Source organism: Paramormyrops kingsleyae, chromosome 19 (assembly GCF_048594095.1).
Source record: "Paramormyrops kingsleyae isolate MSU_618 chromosome 19, PKINGS_0.4, whole genome shotgun sequence".
NCBI classification, from domain to species: domain Eukaryota; kingdom Metazoa; phylum Chordata; class Actinopteri; order Osteoglossiformes; family Mormyridae; genus Paramormyrops; species Paramormyrops kingsleyae.
In genome coordinates this window covers 7,892,400-7,909,318 of record NC_132815.1, presented here as the reverse complement: position 1 = coordinate 7,909,318, position 16,919 = coordinate 7,892,400, and the positions used below count along the sequence as shown (strand labels likewise).

Genomic DNA, 16,919 nt, shown 5'->3' with positions numbered 1-16,919 from the left:
CTACCTCAGATGTAATTTTAGACTACCTGTTTGGAACTGAAATTTCCATAAGGATGATGTTTTAGCTATCGGAAGTCGGTCGTGTTCTGTTAGGACATGAATGACACTCTCGTACAAAAGGACGCACAGCCAGAGTACAACCACTAGAGGTCTCTGTTAAGCACGTCAAAAGTTGAGTGCAAAGCCTTTGATCGTCTAGAATGGCACTGGAGCTGACCATTCTCAGATAGTTGCCCACGTGTGACCAAACACATAGCACATGCTTTACTTACTATTTGAATTTCCCGTTCTTATTTCTAATTAGCATCGCACCTGTTCGTGACTTCCACTAACCAGCGCTGACTACAGCTTTGACTCATTTCTATACTAGTGCAGCAGTCGCCATGTGCACCAGGGAAAGGTGATCGACTGTGCTGCAATGGAAGTTTGCATTTCTAGGCGACCTGCAGTGTGCACACAAATGCATCCGAGCATCACAGGACAGCACGATATGTTGTCATCGTACAGTATCCAGGCAGGTGCGGGGCAGGTACCTCAGGCAATCAAGTCAAAGGTGGATGTAGAAAAGAAATAAATTGCAGTTGAGAACAACATGTAAAGTGAATCCAATGCCTGATTATGCAGAAATGTAATACTAAAATCAAGCAAAAATGTTTCGACAATGAAGTTTCAGCTAAAAGCAGCACTGAAAATATATATTTAAAAAAACTCAATAGGGCTGCAAAAGTAGCGTATAATGCTGTCTAAATTCAGTACTGTGTGCAGAAATACCTAAGAAGAGCTGCATCAGCAGCTCAGGGAGTTGATCCTAGTGGTTTATGATGGGAGAGCAGGTAATGACAGGTATACAATGGTGAACCCAAGCCAAAGTAATTTCTCACGTCGCGTAACCACCCTGTGTTACCCTTAAGCTAAATTGAACTTTGTCAGAATCAAGCCGTCCTTATGTAATTTCCCAGTAACTCCGCCCCCAAAGAAGAAAAGGGATTTCTGTTTATGACAACGCTCTGACTGTGCTGTTAGTCAAACAGGTCCAAGGGCTTTGTGAAGGTGGAGGATTGCTCTGGGGAAAAAAAAAAAGTATCAGAGGAGTTTTTAAAAAAAAAGTAGGGGGCGGGACATCTGGTGAGTAAGCGGAGACAATCAAAAACATGTCAAAGATCCATTGTGTTGGAAACCGCTCCTTTGTTACCTGGGAAGCATTCCTGTATGACACCTCTGTGATGAAGCAAACGCAGAGGTGAGATCCTGACCTTGTACACACATATCTCTAAGCGGTATTGTCATAATACCTTCCGCGGGTACCCTCCTGTGAGTTTGCATCGAACGGATGGCCTTTGGGTTCAGTCCTACGGCCGACTGTGACGTCAGCGACTGTACCGAATAACTCGTAAAACGTCACGATGGAGAATTTCACAGAAAAACAACACTGGTTTGCATAAGAGTATCATAGTTTCTTGTACATATGTAGCCGGTTGCTCAGCTTTACTTTTCCTAGAAACTTGGGTGTGCCTTGATCAATTTCAGGTTGAAAACAAGTAAGAAGCATGGAAATTAAATAAATGGGTGTGAACATTCTTAAATTAGGTATTCTGGTCTACAGCCCCAAAACAAAGGGAGCATTTAAGCTGACGGCTTGTCTAATTTGTCTTCACGTAATAGCAAGTATATTCGTAGTGTAATGTCAACACTTACGATTCAGCTATGTAGTGTATTCAACCAGGTGTAAGATGTGATGATCCATGTCCTGATCTCAATGAACTGTGGCCAGTGCTCCCACTCAGGTATTATAGGAGATTCTCTTTGGGACCCGTTCCAACCATGTTATGTATGACTAAGCCATTGTAATGCAGTGAGAGGTAGGATTCTGAAGGGTTGCAAGATTGTAATCTTCCTCTTCAGTCCAGCCCCGTAAATTGTTTGCAGGATGTGACGGCGAGGCTGGGATATTCCCAATTGGTTCCCAGAAACAGGGGTTTACAATATCTTAGGGCAATTACGGAAGACGAGCGGGGAATCCGAGATCTGAATAAAATGCGTGATTCACCCAAAACCAATTAGCAACTTAAAAAGCACCAAAAGGCAACTGACGCACAGCAAACCTACTGCTTGAAATGACAATCGTAAGATGTGTATGCAACTTACAATAAAAGCCTTTATCACAGAACTTAGTGTTCATCGTCCTCCATAAATTTCCTTTGATTTTGTAAGCAATCTAGGAATTGCTTCAAATTAGGCATAATTTGAAAACAACAACCATAGAACTATGAAATATAACTACGTGTAATCGGCGTAACTGATTCATCTGAGCCAAGCCATAACGAAACCGAAAGGAAACGTCTAATTCACGGGTGACCAGCTTTGTCTGTCCTCGAGGTCCTCAGCGCAGATTTAAACGTCTCCTAAAATCTTCAGGACTCTGATGCAGGGGTGTTCCGGGGACAGTCAGCTGCAGAGACATAACTGGTATTTTTCCTGTTTATACGGGTTGCATGGAAACCTGAATTAAAACCATTAGGTTCCTTCATTTAAATATTATGCTGTTTGCTTGAAAGTTAATTTAAAGCATATTTCCTCAGTAATTGGCTGATATGAACTGCCTTGTGTCTTGTCTGGTGTTCTGCTCGGCAAGCAGCATGTCACGTACTATTCTGATTCAAAATAATAATGGAATGAATAAGTAAGTCAAACGAACAGACAATACATAAACGTCTTAAACATGGCATTATTTTAGTAATACGTTTTTAATGCGGGATGCATACACAGATGTAATTCAACGAAAATAGGCTACCTAATAGTTAAAAGGAGCTCGCTCATATCGTGTATTTTGTTTGTAAGAAAATGTATTACATTTTAAAGAACTGTTCCCATTCTACAGAACATCTTAATAATCGGAACTGCGCACTATACATGGGATTAATCAGTGGTAATTAAGTAATTTAAGGCAGATCAGACTGGGCTGGGGACATGGAGCGCGCCACTGTACGGCGCGCGAATGGCGCAGCTCGCTGACAGGGCGCGTCTCCTCCCGTCCCGCGGATCGGCACGCGGCGGCCGCGGCACCGAGGGAGTTCCCTGCGCGCGGAGTGCCCAGGAGGCGGTTGGCGGGGAGCTTTCTCCATCTCTCCCTGACGCCGCCTCGCCGCAGCCTCACTCCGGGACGCGCTGGGGGATCCGATGACGTCACAGGCACACGCGCACACACACGAGCGCACACACACACAGACACACGCGCGCTCGCTCTCTTCGCTCTCTCCCCATTTCTATTCTGGGAAGTGGTGCCAGGAATAACCCTGTCTGTCTCCTGATCGCAGGCTCCTTCTCTAGCTTCGGCTGCTCAAAAAACTTCGCAAAGAGGAGGAATCCGGTGACAGTGTTTTTATCTTCTTTTTTCCGTATACACGGGCGGCTAGAAGCGCAGCGTCTTTGAAGAACGACACTCACTACATGTCATGAGAAGTCTGCCCGAAGCTTAGTTATTCGCCTTCTCTTCCTATTTCCCGAAACGATCCGGACTGTTTGGTCATCAAAGAGAGAGGACTTATTAAACAATCTGCTGGCAAAGGGTTGACATTTCCTTTCTGGATGTAGCTGGACGTGTCTGGATGCACCTTAAATGTGACAAGGTGAGTGATTTGACAGTGGGTCAGCAGCGTAACTCTGCTGCAACGTTTTGTGACAGGCTGCTGAATAATACGATCGTGTAGGGGGTTCTGTGCCGTTTTACTCGGATATGTGGGGAAATCCCAGTTGCTTGCATGCAGATTAAGAATGTTGCGTAATATCCTGAGGAATTTGCACAGCAGATGCAGCGGGCAAAAACCTTGTAATGAACTTACTTGTTCAATCTGCGGCCGGAAGCGCGCATCCCCCTCCGCACTTTCCGACCTGAAGCACAAGTCTTTCGTGCTCCCGGCTAGTCCGCCGCCGTGGACGGAGCGCGATCTGGGTATAAATCGCCGCGGTCTGTTATTTGCATGTAAACCGTATGTATGTGTGCGCGTCTCTGGGAGAGGGAAGGTGGGTGGGACGCTGGCCCGTTCCGGGAATGTTCCATGACGTGTTAGCAGACGAGAGGGGGGCGGCAAGGGGTTTCCAGCCGTCGACGGCGGTCGCTGCACCATATGCAACACAGAAGTCAGTTCGGAAACCGGACAAATTCAACTTTGAAGCTGCATTGGCAGGTTTTTACTTAAATTATGTGTATTTTTATTTTCTAGCTACCCCGAAAATATAGTCATTAGACGTATAATAGACGTTAGAAATATAATATTAATGTCATAAAATATATACAACTGATAATTCCATATAAAGTACCGCTGATATTATTTTCAGGTTATCCATGTGTAAAGTGCAGATTAATTAGAAACGTCACCCCTCTTCCTCCGCCGTCCCCTAAGAGTGCACACATTCGCCCGTCATTTGCATTGTTTCCACTCCAGATGTGCAGAGACTCGCGGGGGAGGCGCGTTCGAGCAGAAGTTGTGAATTAAAATGTCTCGGCTGCTTCTGGCTTAATTTCCGCTTCAGAAGGACTTCTGATGCCATTCACCTGCTTAGGGGTCCCCGAACTTTGACCGGCACCTGGGCTTGCAAGTTCAGATCCGGATGGGAAAATCTCTTGTGCGTTATTAGATGTTTTTTATATATATGTGTGTTTGTGTGACACCTGCTAAGAGTGGCATATTGATAGTTGTTTTGAACTGGATTTTTCCTCTGCTCCGTACCTGAGTGTTTTAATGTTCCACACGGTATAAAGCTGCTTCCTCTTCTCCACCAGACAGTGCTCCGTCTACCCACGCTTAATGCATTTAAAAGACATCAGTGGTTTCAAAAACATGCCGTAGAGTCTTGGTCTCGCCATTGTTTCCAGCCCGACTCTGAGGTGTAACAGTAACTTAGGTGTGTCCTCCCGGTTTCGCGGAGATTCCGCGTGTGCGGAGCGTAGATGAAGCCTGTTGTTTTCCTCTCGCCCGCTGTGGTTTTCCAACACGGCGCCCCGGGCGCTAACGCAGCTCTACAGTCGCAGCAGTTCTGCCGGGGATAGGGGAGCAGGAAGCAGGATCTACCGCCCCCAAGAGTTAGTGCTCCCCGGGTGGGGGGTTGGGGGTCATTGCTCTTGTACCCTTGGGCGATGAACATAACCTGAATCGCCATAGTAACAACACCCAGCTTTTGAGGTGGCTGGCGTGTCAATCCGTGAGTCACTTCGGATTTGAGAATAATGGTTCATTCTGTGTCGGCGGCTGCAGCGGAGGCCTAGAGAGTTTGCACGGGGTTCACTGTAGGGCACTATGTCACATGCTCCAGGCGGCCTGGAGTGCTTGTGTGGATGGTGGAGGGGCTGGCTGCGTCCTGTCCCCCCGCAACCACCTAAGGTCTGAAAAAGAAAGCAGTGCCTGTGGATAAGAAAAGGGGGGGGGGGGGGGCGTGCCAGAGGCCCAGACCTCAGGCGGATGTGGTGCTGCTCCTTGTGGTTCTGCCTCTGTGCCCAAGCTGCCCGGGTGCACCCAGAGGGGGGGATCGTTAAGGTTCCCATTTTTGCCATCAGCTCCCTGTGCGGTCACCGGGCTTCGTGCTGCGCAGGCCTGCAGGCTGTGCATGTGTGTGTCCCTGTGGGCGGCTTGCTGCACGTGTTACGAATGCAGGTCTCTATGCACGACATGTGTGGGGTGTGTGAGGCAGCGTGTGTGTGTGTGTGTGTGTGTGTGTGGGCGTGTGCTCCCACGTGCGGCCATCATGCTCGTCTGTGTAGGCATCTGCTCCACGCCTATCCTCTGCATGCGTGGCAGGTGTAGGCGTCACCATCGTGTCTGATCCCCCCCCCCCCCCCCCCCCTTCCCCTGTCAGTAGCTTGAGCTTCATGGCTGTCCCTTTTAGAGGTGACACTCTGCTGTCCTGTCATCGGGTGGGAGAGAGGGTGGGGTACTGGCTCGCCATCCCCTGTGTATGATACAGACGATCGCAGACACAGGCACCCCCCCCCAGGGGAAAACGATAGGGCATGGACGAGAAGGGCCATGAAGGCGGGTGTTCAATTATTTAACCTTCACTGGGGCTGTGTCTCTGTGCCACTTGATTAATAGGCTGCCTGCTTCATTTCTTTGCCAGATATCGTTGCACACACTCTGCTCCCCCCCCCCCCCCCCCCCTTGCCCGCCCGCCTGCCCTGCCGCCGGTGCCCCCACCCCCCTCGTAGCTGCAGGCGTGCACCTGCAATGTGGAAGAGGCACGTTGTCTGGTGCAGCTAAGACATGCACAGAGCTCTGCTGCTGCCTGGGAGGTAGAATTAGTCTGAGCACTTCCTTATATTTTCAGTGTCTTAAGGGCACAGCGATGGGAGAGGACCCCCCCCCCCCAGCCTCACCACCAGCACACTGCCCTAGACTTCGGCGTCTTAAATTTTAATGCCAGATTGGGGAGGGCTGGTGTCGTGTGGTCCGGCTTCCTGAATCGTAACGACGGCTGAGTGCAGCGTCTGGACTCCGCTGCTAATGCCGAATCCTCTTAAATGCCTGATCGACGGGATTTTATGACCCCTACCCCCTGATGGGACATTTGACCCCTACCCCGCCCCCCCCCCTCCCCCCACCTGCCCCCAACTCTGGACGCTTATTTTAGAAGTGTGGGGCCTCACGCCTCATGCGTGACACACATTCATCAAGCCGTAAATCAGCTGCTTAGAGGAGTCACAGATTCTTGTGAAATGCCCCCCCCCCCCTCCCGCTCCCCTCGTCACCGGTGGCGGTGGTACGAGCCGTGTGAAAGTCCTACTGGGGTGCTTCTTATTGGCTGCTGTGTGTTAAGTAGTGGAGTTGAAAGCCCAGGTGCTCTTACAGAGGGGTGGGAAGGTGTGACAAAAGGTGGTGCTGCAACCTGAAATGAGGACGGCCAGGTTCTGGTGTCTGGGCTCAGGGAGAGCGCAGCCTCTTGAGTGGGTGCTGAGGAGTGTCAACTTTGTTGTGACGTCCCCCTGCCTGCCTTTACTGCACAACAGGAAGTACTCGTGGTCTCATGCTTCCTGTCCCTAAAAAAGTAGTGGTCTCTCACTGTATATCTGTGTGTCTCCTTCTGTCTGTCTCTCTCCCCTCTTTCTTTCTTTCTTTCTTTCTTTCTTTTTCTTTCTTTCTTTCTTTCTTTCTTTTTCTTTCTTTCTTTCTTTCTCTTTCTCTCTCAACCCCTCTCTCTTTGTCTTTCTACCTCTATTCTACTCCCTCTCTCCTCATTTCCCTCTCTCCATTGCTCTTCACCTGTCTCTCCCCTCTTTTTTTCAGTCTTTTCCCATCTCCCTTTCTCTCCTTTTCTCTCCTCATCTTTCTGTCTTCCCATCTCTCTCCCCTGTCTCTCTCCCCATCTGTATTTCTTTCCCTGTCTATCTCTTTTACCCTGTCTTATTCTCTCTCCTGCATCTCTATCCCCATCTGCCCCCTCTCCCCTCTCTCTCTCCCTCTCTCTGCCCTTTCTCCCTCTCCCCATCTTTCTCTTTCCCACATCTATTTCTCCCTTTCTCTCTCGCTTCCTCTTTGTCTCTCCCTGTCTCACTCTCTCCCTGTCTGTCTCTCTCCCCCGCTCACTACCCCTTCTCTCTCCCCCATGTCTCTCTCTCCCCCTCTTTCTCCTGCTGTCTCTCTCTCCCTGTCTCCCTCTCTCCATGTCTCTCTCCCCCATCTATCTCTACCTGTCTGGTTCTCTCTTCCCATTCCCCCTCTTTCCCCCGTCTCTCTCCTTGTCTGTCTCTCTCTCTCTCCCCAGGTCTCTCTGCCCACCGGTCTCTCTCTGCAGCAGCAGAGCCAGCTGAGACCTACTTTCATGTCTGCACTCTGCTGACAGCCCGTGCTGAGGCATCGCCTCTGCAATTGATGTCTCTCTTGCTCTCTGCCAGCCAATCAGCATGCAGGTGTTTATGCTGAGGAAATATGATCATTCTCTCTCTCCCTCTGTCTCTCTCTCCCTTTCACTCTCTCCCTCCTACCCTCTCTCTCTCTCTTTCTCTCTCTCTGCCCTCCCCCTCACAAGCTGGGCTGGTGGCAGAGAGCGAGCGGGAGGAAGGGAGGGCGCGTGCAGCGGAGCCGGAGCAGACCGTGTTGAGCAGTGCGTCCGTGTCACTCCGACACGCGTTTTTGTTTTTTTTTTTTTTTGTGCGATCTGGATACCGGAGCTGTGATTCTTTTTTTTTTTTCATCTGCGACCCCTTCCCCCCACCCTTACCCTCACGTGACGTCATCATTGCTGCTGCCACCTCCACCCTCAGCCTCCCCCCTGAACCTCCAGCTCTCCGGGCCCACCCCCCAACTGAAGCCGGAGAGAGGATGCGGTGTCAGGTGGGCTGTTAGGAAGGTGGGGGCCTGGGGGGGGGGGTGGGGGATTGTGCTCCTGGAGGGAAAGATAGAGGGTGAAAGAGGAGGGGTGGCATCTCCCCTCCATGTGTGCCCCCCCCCCCCATGTGACCAAGGTGGAGGTGACACGCTAGCATGGCCTGGTAGGGCTGTGGATGGATTGACAAGCCTTCCAGGAAACAAGTTTGTACCTGCTGTGCTTTCGAGCTGGAGTAACGTGGGAGGAGTTTAGCCTGGCAGGCAGGTTTGTCCCTCTGCTCCACGGGGAGCACCTGCTGGCTCGGAGTTCAGGCACGGGAGCCGTGCCTCCACGTGTGCCTCCGCGTCCGCGTCCGCGCGTCTCCCTGGCACTGAGCCGACTGACTCCCTCTTCCTCCCTCTCTTACGCAGGGTGCATGAGGCGAGTCTCTGCGGCGGACTGGGGATTAGCTCAGGACGGCCGAGGGAAGAGACCACGTCGGGACAAGAGGTATGTGTGGGTCCCTGGGGCCGGCTCGGACGCTGCCATTGGGCAAGGGAGTCACGCGGCCCGCGGCCCGCTGCCCCCTCATCCTGTAGGGCATCGTTCCTGTATTCTTGCATGATTACTACATTGGCTAATTGGCAGGATGAATTATTTGGCATCAGCTGGGCTTGTTCCCCGGCAGTCTCTGCTGTGCAGGGGTGCAGACGGGGTGGTCTTCATGGCAGATTAAAAGGGGGTGGTGGGGCACAGGGGATGTGGTCTGCTTTCGCTGATTATTAGTGCGTAACTGAGCCGGGTAAATTAAATGGCACCTCACTGCGTTTGGCATCCCGATAAAAGCTTTGGGGGCTTTCACTGCATTTTTCCTGCTTTTGTCAAACTTTATCTCTATATGAGGGGAGGGGGTGCTGAGGTGCTGGGGAAACTACTGGAAAGCAGGACTTGTTAAAAGTAAATGGTTGGGACAGAGCGTAGTGCGGCTCGATGGTGCCCCCAGTGGGCGGGGGAGCTACCAGTCATACTGCTGAAGCTGGAACCCCCCGACCCCCTCCCTGAAGGAGATGGCATGTCCTCTTTCTGGGTACTTTGGACCAGAAATGCACTAAAAAAGAACAGAAACCAGAAGGGATGTCTGGCTAAAATCCAGACAGTGCATCCGTCTGCTTCCTGTCCGTCACGGGGCACTGTGATGATGATGATGAAGATGGGTCGGGATTCTTGAACACCGCCACCCCCCATGCCCCACATTTCCCATCCCTGCTCGGGCCGCGATGCGCCGGATCGTTCTGTGATCCGGTCTCCATTAGCGTGGTGCTGCTCTCCTGCCGGATGCTGGTGAGAGTGAAGCTCCCTTGTTGGTTTCTGCGAGCGGCGGTATGAGGCTGTCCCCCCCCCCCACCCCCCCCCTCAAGTGAGCGAGTGCTGTGAAGGGCACCAGCACAGGGACCGGCGATGTCCGGCACGTGTCGTTTCCATACTATTTGCATGCTCCAGTGTGCCGCTGTTCTGCTGGGCGGAACCTTCCGGCGCGGCAGCGAGGTGCCTCATAGCAACCGTCTCTTCTCAGGAAAAGATTTTGGATAATTGCGTTGTGTTTTTTCGGCTGCGGTCATGAATATGTATGTGTGGTTTTTTTTTTTCATTTCCTCCAGCCGCTAGGGTCGAGCACGGACGTGAGCGAGTAGGGGGTGGTCAGCTCACCTCTGCCCACCTCCCACCCAACCTCCTCCCCCCTCGTTTAGGCAGTGTGCCCCACCCCGAAGGCTGACTTCAGGCCAAATCTCGACCTGTCTCTACAGGAACTCGGAAAGGTCGATGCACTACTCACCCCCCCCCCCCCCAACTCGTCTGCTGAGCCCCCACTGCCGTGCCGAATCCCGTCTGACACCTACACGTCCGACAGAGGGAGCTCAGCCTATTGGTGGTTCCTCCCTCTCTGGCCAGAGCAGGGTGCATTGTGGGAAACCGCCTAGGATATTTACATTTACCTTTGTCTACCGGCAGAATGTTTTCCACTGTGTGTTTATCTTTCTGCGATCGATTATATTACATGAGGAGAGTGGAGGCTTCCACGGAAACTGCCGGCCATGTGCCGCGTCCTGGCTGCCCCCCCTCGGCTCCACAGGAAGTGGCGGGGGGGGGGGGGGGGGGGCGCGGGGGGGGCACGCGGTGCCAGCCACGCCGGCCGGGCTCCCCTGCTCCTCGCTATGATGCAGATCCACGCAGCGCAAATAAACATTTACAAAGCGGATTTGCGGGAAGCTTCTGGATATGAAATGTAATTATGTTTTTCATGGGGGCTGGAGAATTGCTGAAAATGGCAGGGACATTATAGAACATCGGCGGGGGTGGGGGGGGGTCCTAAATCGCGGCAGAGGTGCAAGAAGAGAAGCGGCAGTGCCGGCGGTCAGCGTTCTGGCAGAGCTTGGTACGAGCCCCGGCGCAGACAATGCACAGAGACCCTAAAGTACAAATACACAATCTGTTACTATGGGAACGGCGGGCCCAGCTTTGTCCTTGACGGGATCGGATTGAGAGTGTCGCTGTTTAGAACCGGGCCCAGAGGCCGAGTGGTGGCAGCGAGGAGACGTCCCACACCAACAAAAACACTCTGGAGGCCCCGCCCCCCCCGGTGAGCCCCCCGGCCTGTGGTCTGTGCGGATCGGAGGCGGGTGCCTGCTGGCAGAGAGGGCGCATACGGCTACCGACACTCTGCACGTCCCCCCGAGGGAGAAGGAGCAACACTGCAGCTACAGTGTAGTAGGATAGGTGACGTGGGCCCCTACGGGCCCCTGGAGGCTGATGGGGTGCAGTGCTGGTCTCCACGATGCCCCATCCACCCCTCTGATGGTTTGAAACGTGCTCCTGCAGTTCCCTAGATTGACACACAGGGGGCGCATGCTTGTAGTCGAAGCACATAGAAAACAGTGTGTGGACGAGGAAGTCACCCCCCCCCCCCCCCAATCTGAATAGCCGGGTGAGGTTTCACTTCCTCTTCAGCACTGATGCAAATGAGGACTCGGCTAACCAGCCACGGGCAGCGAGATGTACTTCCTGTTTTGGGATGTTGGCAGGCTGCCAGGTTGCAGTCTCGGCCACCAGCGGGGGGCGTTTGAGTGATGGGGACCGAGACAGGGGTAGGGGGTCATCAAACACTCTCCTCCCGCCCTCCTTGCCGCTTTGCTTTTATTTTCCGGGCTCTGTGTCAAAGCCTGCCATGACTCCGCCATTGCAGCATGTGGTCCTTGGTGCTGGGGGAGGGGGGGGGAGTGGTTAGGACCCGAGGCTGCATTAGCCGCGGGGCGTGTGCCGGGATTGTGCTAGTGGGCTCTCAGTGGGCTTTCATCACCCACCCCCCCCTCCCCGTACGCTGGCAGGGCTCCGTGGCAACGGGAGCCTTCACCATCCTCAGCTCACACCTGTTTAGACCTGCAGCGGCGAGCCCTGTACCCAGCGCGGGTCAGGATCGGCACCCTGGTGCGCGTTGAGTCACGCAGCGCAAGTGCTGCGTTTAAACATGCAGCCGCCATGCGGGGATTTATCTGGAATTAAATCCGGGGCTCCTCCACGCCCGAAGTTAGCCTTTCATTCGACGGCGAGTGGCGGTCTGCTGCAAGAAGTGGCAAGCGTGCCCCCTACTCTCCCTCCCTTCTCTCCCTCCCTCCCTCATTCTCTCTCCCTCTCTCTCGCGGCGGAACAGGTGGTGAGCTCACACATGCACCAGTTTGGTAGCCAGCGCTCGCAGCTGCGCCAGGATCTGAGTCAAGCAGTGTGGAGAGTGCCCACGCAGCCACGGGGGGGGGGCTCTGGAAGCACGGGACCCGGCCCGGGCTGGGAGGGGGGGTGCAGCGACAGAAGCCTGGGGAAGGTGTGGGGGTGACAGAGTGGCAGAGCGGTGGGGGTTTAGACGAGGAGAAGGAGGGCTGGGGAATAGGCAGAGTAGGACGAGGAGGAATGCACCCAGTCACCTCTTTAAAGATCCCGTCCCGGTGCCAGGCTGTCATCGCGGCAGTACTTCACCCCCCCCCCCCCCCTGCCTCTTCATTATCATCCTCCGCACTCCGTGAAGGTGATCTGGGAGGAGGGGGTCCTTCCCGGCTCCGGCCCCCGGAGGCATCCCTGCTCTTCGGGCCCAGTTTTCCGGCCGTGGCCTCGGCGGCCCCGTCCATCTGATTCCCGGCGATGCGTCGGGCCCGGAAAACGACAGTAATTCAGATTAGATCCCATGACATTCAACGGGAAATAAATCTGGCAAATGCCAGGGCCGGGTGACGTCTCTTTGTTGTCCCCAGTTATCTCTCGGCGACACTGTCCCCTCCTGCAGTTAAAAGCAGTCGCAAGTGGCGGAATAATTGAAGCCGGCTTCTAAATGCCAGTTGTGAGGTTTGATTTATGCGGTAATCTTTTTGTTTTTTTAAGAAGGCAGGCAGACATAGCCACTACAATAACGACATGTATTTTTTAAGAGAGCAGGGTGACTGTGGAGCTCATTAAGCCGGGGAAGAGGGACTTCGGAGCGACGTTCCGCGTCTCCTTCGGCGCTCCGAGACGTCTTCCCGCGGCGCCGGTTCCGCGCAGGCACCACAGCCCGGAACCCTGATGGCGCTTCTGTCGCGTGCCATCTGTGACAGAAATCCGTGCTCGCGGTTTCTCTCTCTCTCTCTCTCTCTCTCTCACGCTCTCTCTCTCTGGGTCTGACTGCGAGGCACTGGGCCGGGCACAATGCGGACCCTGGCACTGCCCGCGCCCTCTTTGCGCTATCTCTGTGGCACCTCCAGGTGGCCCCCTCTGCGCTTTACATCCGAACAGAGATCGGCCATATTTATCCACATATAATATGTCCACATTGCGGCATTCAGCGGTGAGGAATTATGTGTTCATATGCATATTATACTATGTAGATGGGTGACTCCCCATGACTGTGACCAGCATGCAGGATGGACGGATGGATGAGTATGCATTAATTATCTGCTTGTATGCACTGTTCATACACCAGTTACAATAAAATGAATAAGTATATACACTGATATATTAATGTTCTTTTAAATAAGACCAGTGTACAAATTCTCTGTGTAATACATTGCCAGACATTTAGTACTAGTCATTAATATGTTATATATCTTATGATAATCATTCCATATTATAAAGGGTCTTACTGTATATATATTATGCAGTTTTATACATTAAACATTTATGCATTTTAATTTTATTTTTTGTTAATAAAAGTAGGGATTGAAATGGTGAGGGAAGTCTGTGTGACTCAGGTGTGTGCAGTCACACTCTCTCCATATCGCAGTGAGACATTCGTACTTGTCACTGTCCCATTTGGAGCCTGTCCACTGCATGGGGGTGTGATCAAAGGCAGGCTGAGTTGATCGCTGTGCCCCCACTTACCCGCTGTGACCTCGTGCCGCCCCCGGCTCCCTTCGCGGGCGGTAATCCCAGCACGCCGATCCCAGGGGGCTACGGTGTCCCTTTAATGCTTAATCCCAAACTCCTAACTGCTTAATTGGATCAATTATGGTGCTTAATTGGATCAATTAGCTTGGGTTGGTGTTTACCGCCGAGCTGCCTTTCCTGCGAGCGGCCCCCGGTGGTGGATGAAGGGGTTAAAGATGTCAGAGGTCGGTCCTTTATTGCTGGAGCAATCAGTCACCCCGTCTGTTAGCTAAGTGAAGGGAAAAACAACTAATTGTCTTCATTTTTTACAGCATTTGTATACTGATTTTTCCTCTGCCTTTTTACCGGGGACATGTGACAAGATCTGCCCCATTTTTCTGCCGTTTTGAGATCTCCTCCCCACCGAGAAGGAGTTTGGATCAGATTAACAGTGTTTTTTTTTTTTTAAACATGCTACAGTAGCGCAGCCGGACGACCACCGCAGTTGTGAAACATGCGGTGAGGGAGAGCCAGGCGGGGGGGCCGGGGGGGGGGGGGGGGGGATACTGATTACATGTCATCTCCAGCCTCTCAAAGGGCATGACGTCTCTCTGCGTCCCATAATCAGTTCAGCCTTATTAGCTAGAGGACGCTACCCGGATGATATAGGGCCGAATTTGGAGATGGTGTCCGAACCACATTTTTACAGTGCTGACATATTTTTTTTTGTCTTTGTTAGAGACGTAAGGCTGCTTAGCTGATGCCTTTATCCATGCATACTTATCATTCCGGGTGTTCGGTGGACCGTTTTAAATTAAGCACCTTCCCCAGTGGTTCTCCAGCTTGTCCCCTGGTGGGACTTGAACTAACAACCTTCTGGTTAGAGACGCTTACACTTATAGACTTAAGGGTGGATTTCTCCTGGTTTGCGCAGGCTGCCTGTCATCCCACGGGGAAGCTGACAAGCTGTTGTCGGCGTCTCTCAGCTTTAAAAAGCGGCCCTGTCTCAGTATGGCAGGGCTGGGATTTTTCGCTCGCTTGCGAGACAGAGCCCCGTGCCGTAAGGCAGCGTGTCTCTGAGGGCAGCGGCGGTGGGTCGTGTGCTCACCCGCGCCCCGCGGCTGCTCCTGTCCCCGCGAGGCCCGCCGGTCTTAACGCCCGCCAGCCGAGTGACACATTGCAGATATTGACATGTTTTGGATGAGGGTGGTAGGGGATTGGACTCCCTAATAGCCACGCGGATTAGACCGAGATTTCACAGAAGGCAGGGCTTTAGTGGGGGGAAAAAAAAAGTTTCTCTGGCTCACAGCATGGCTGATATTTAAAGGCAGAGAGAGGGGAGACAGCAATGAGAGAGAGAGAGAGAGAGAGGGAGAGAGAGGGAGGGTGGAATCAGCACCAGCAAAAAAGTATCAAAATTCAGAAATCACAAATAGCACATTCAGTTTCCCTTTGAAGCTAAGTACGGGGAAAAAATAATGAAAGACAAAGACAGTAACTGTGACCGTCGCTGTCACCGCATGGGGTTTCTTCCATTAGGCGTCTTGCGGATTTATATAGTTTGGTGACATCAATCAGTGGGTGTGCTTCAGAATCAAGGTTTACACCCTCCTGTCTCACAACTGCCGTTTCTGTTTCTGCCTGCCCTGTGACACGTGGGGTCAGCGCTTCGCTAACACTCTTTCCATTATAGCTCGCTGTTCCCCATCATTCTGTATTTACATGCAGGAGAAGCAAACAAAGGGCGCATTCTCCTCTGCGCCACCTGCAGGGAGGTGCTTAGTCTTACATAAACGCACGCAAACACTGTGTGTTTATGGCAGTTCCCCTGATTGCGTCCCTCCCTCTCCCCCTGTAAACAATAGCATGTTTTCTTAGCTCGCCACGTAACTAGTTCGTCTGTCAGGACCCTGTCTGCTACATGGCAACGTCATGACTTTAGCAGCAGGGACACCGTGCCGGGGAGGGCTAATGACATTGGACTGCCATGTAACGTCTTGATAAACATTTACTAGAAGGTGCTCCGAACTGTGTGCTGCAGGGCATATGTTGCGTATATACCCGCGCGGCGTGATCGCCGACATTCCATTTTTATTTTTTTTACCGCCGCCACATTTGCTACGTTTAAAATGCATTCGTTCTGTCTGAAGGGCTTGTTCGTGCCAGTAAAGCGGTAATACGCACGCCATCTAATTAGTGGAAAAGGTCAGCACGCACATGCCATCGGACTGGCGGTGTTCCATCGATGAATGCGCTTCCGTAAAGCGAGATAAGCGGGGCTAGGGGCGGGGTTAAGGTGGGTCTAGGGGCGGGGCTATGGGCGGTGCAAGTTTGCTGCAGCTGGGGTTCGAGTTCCGGAGTTTTCCCTGATGCAGCCAGCTGCACGGACTCTCGCCCAGTTAACACACACACACACACACGCACTAAGCGTCCGAGCAGCACCCAGCGCGTTTTTCCTCTAATTTAACAAATGAGTCAAATATTTGCCTAAAGACTACAGATATGCTCTATAATATTTCATTCCATTTGAATATTTTATTAAATGATTATTTTTTTGTATGCAGTTGAATTCGAAATGTCATTTATTTATAATTTCCGACAGCCATTGTCCTGCCACACTTAGGCAGAAGCCTCTGTCCACATGGAATACGCAGGAAAAAAAACTGGAAGTACTTAAGTGAAAGTAATGCATTGTTTTTGGCAGATATTATACCTGTACCACCTCCCTCAAACCCCCCCGAGCCGTCCCATCTGTGGCCCTGGCAACGGCTCTGAAAGTGGCATTTTTTTTAATGCAGCATCAAACCTCGGGATTTAAGCCTGAGTTGCATCTTATCTGCAGGCCCGCTGTTACACACAAAGGTTTTTCGGAAAGTGGCTTGGAATGAGCTGAGGGCTCAGCTTTGTGACCGGCCAGGTGGTGGGGGTCAGTGGGGGCCGCTTTCAGGCTGGGGTGGCGGTAACGGGCCACTGGTACCGGTAAGGGGCAGAATGCCCCGGGGCCTCCTCATGTCCCTGACTCTTATCTGTCACTTAGGGAATTCTAATGATGTTTCGTCTGTTTACACTCCACACCAGTCCCCACGGTGACATACTTTACTGGTATAACCTCGGCTAAAAAAAAATTTAAATGCAAAAAAAATGATAATAAAGATTGGAAATCTATGTCTATCAACATATCTCGGTCTCTATCTCACGTAGAGATGCTGGATTTTTGAAGCGCTGTATAAAGAGGTATT

The 16,919-nt window shown here is 52.1% G+C and overlaps 2 protein-coding genes across 3 annotated transcripts in view; one reads left to right on the top strand and one right to left on the bottom strand.

Moving 5' to 3' along the window:
- aig1 (androgen-induced 1 (H. sapiens)) overlaps nucleotides 1-4,127 on the bottom strand; it is a 41,791-nt gene extending 37,664 nt beyond the window's left edge. The window contains exon 1 of the mRNA XM_023840947.2: nucleotides 3,840-4,127. Within this exon, the coding sequence (XP_023696715.1) occupies nucleotides 3,840-4,124 (285 nt within the window). The 5' untranslated portion in view covers nucleotides 4,125-4,127. The remainder of the gene's footprint in view (nucleotides 1-3,839) is intronic.
- Nucleotides 3,099-16,919, top strand: part of hivep2a (HIVEP zinc finger 2a) — a 64,517-nt gene continuing 50,696 nt past the window's right edge. The window contains exons 1-2 of one of the 2 annotated variants that reach the window (XM_072702796.1): nucleotides 3,099-3,626; nucleotides 8,727-8,805. The gene's annotated coding sequence lies outside the window, so the exon portion shown is untranslated. Of the gene's footprint in view, nucleotides 3,627-8,065; nucleotides 8,322-8,726; nucleotides 8,806-16,919 lie in introns of those variants that run through there. The other variant, XM_072702797.1, reaches the window with a different exon arrangement.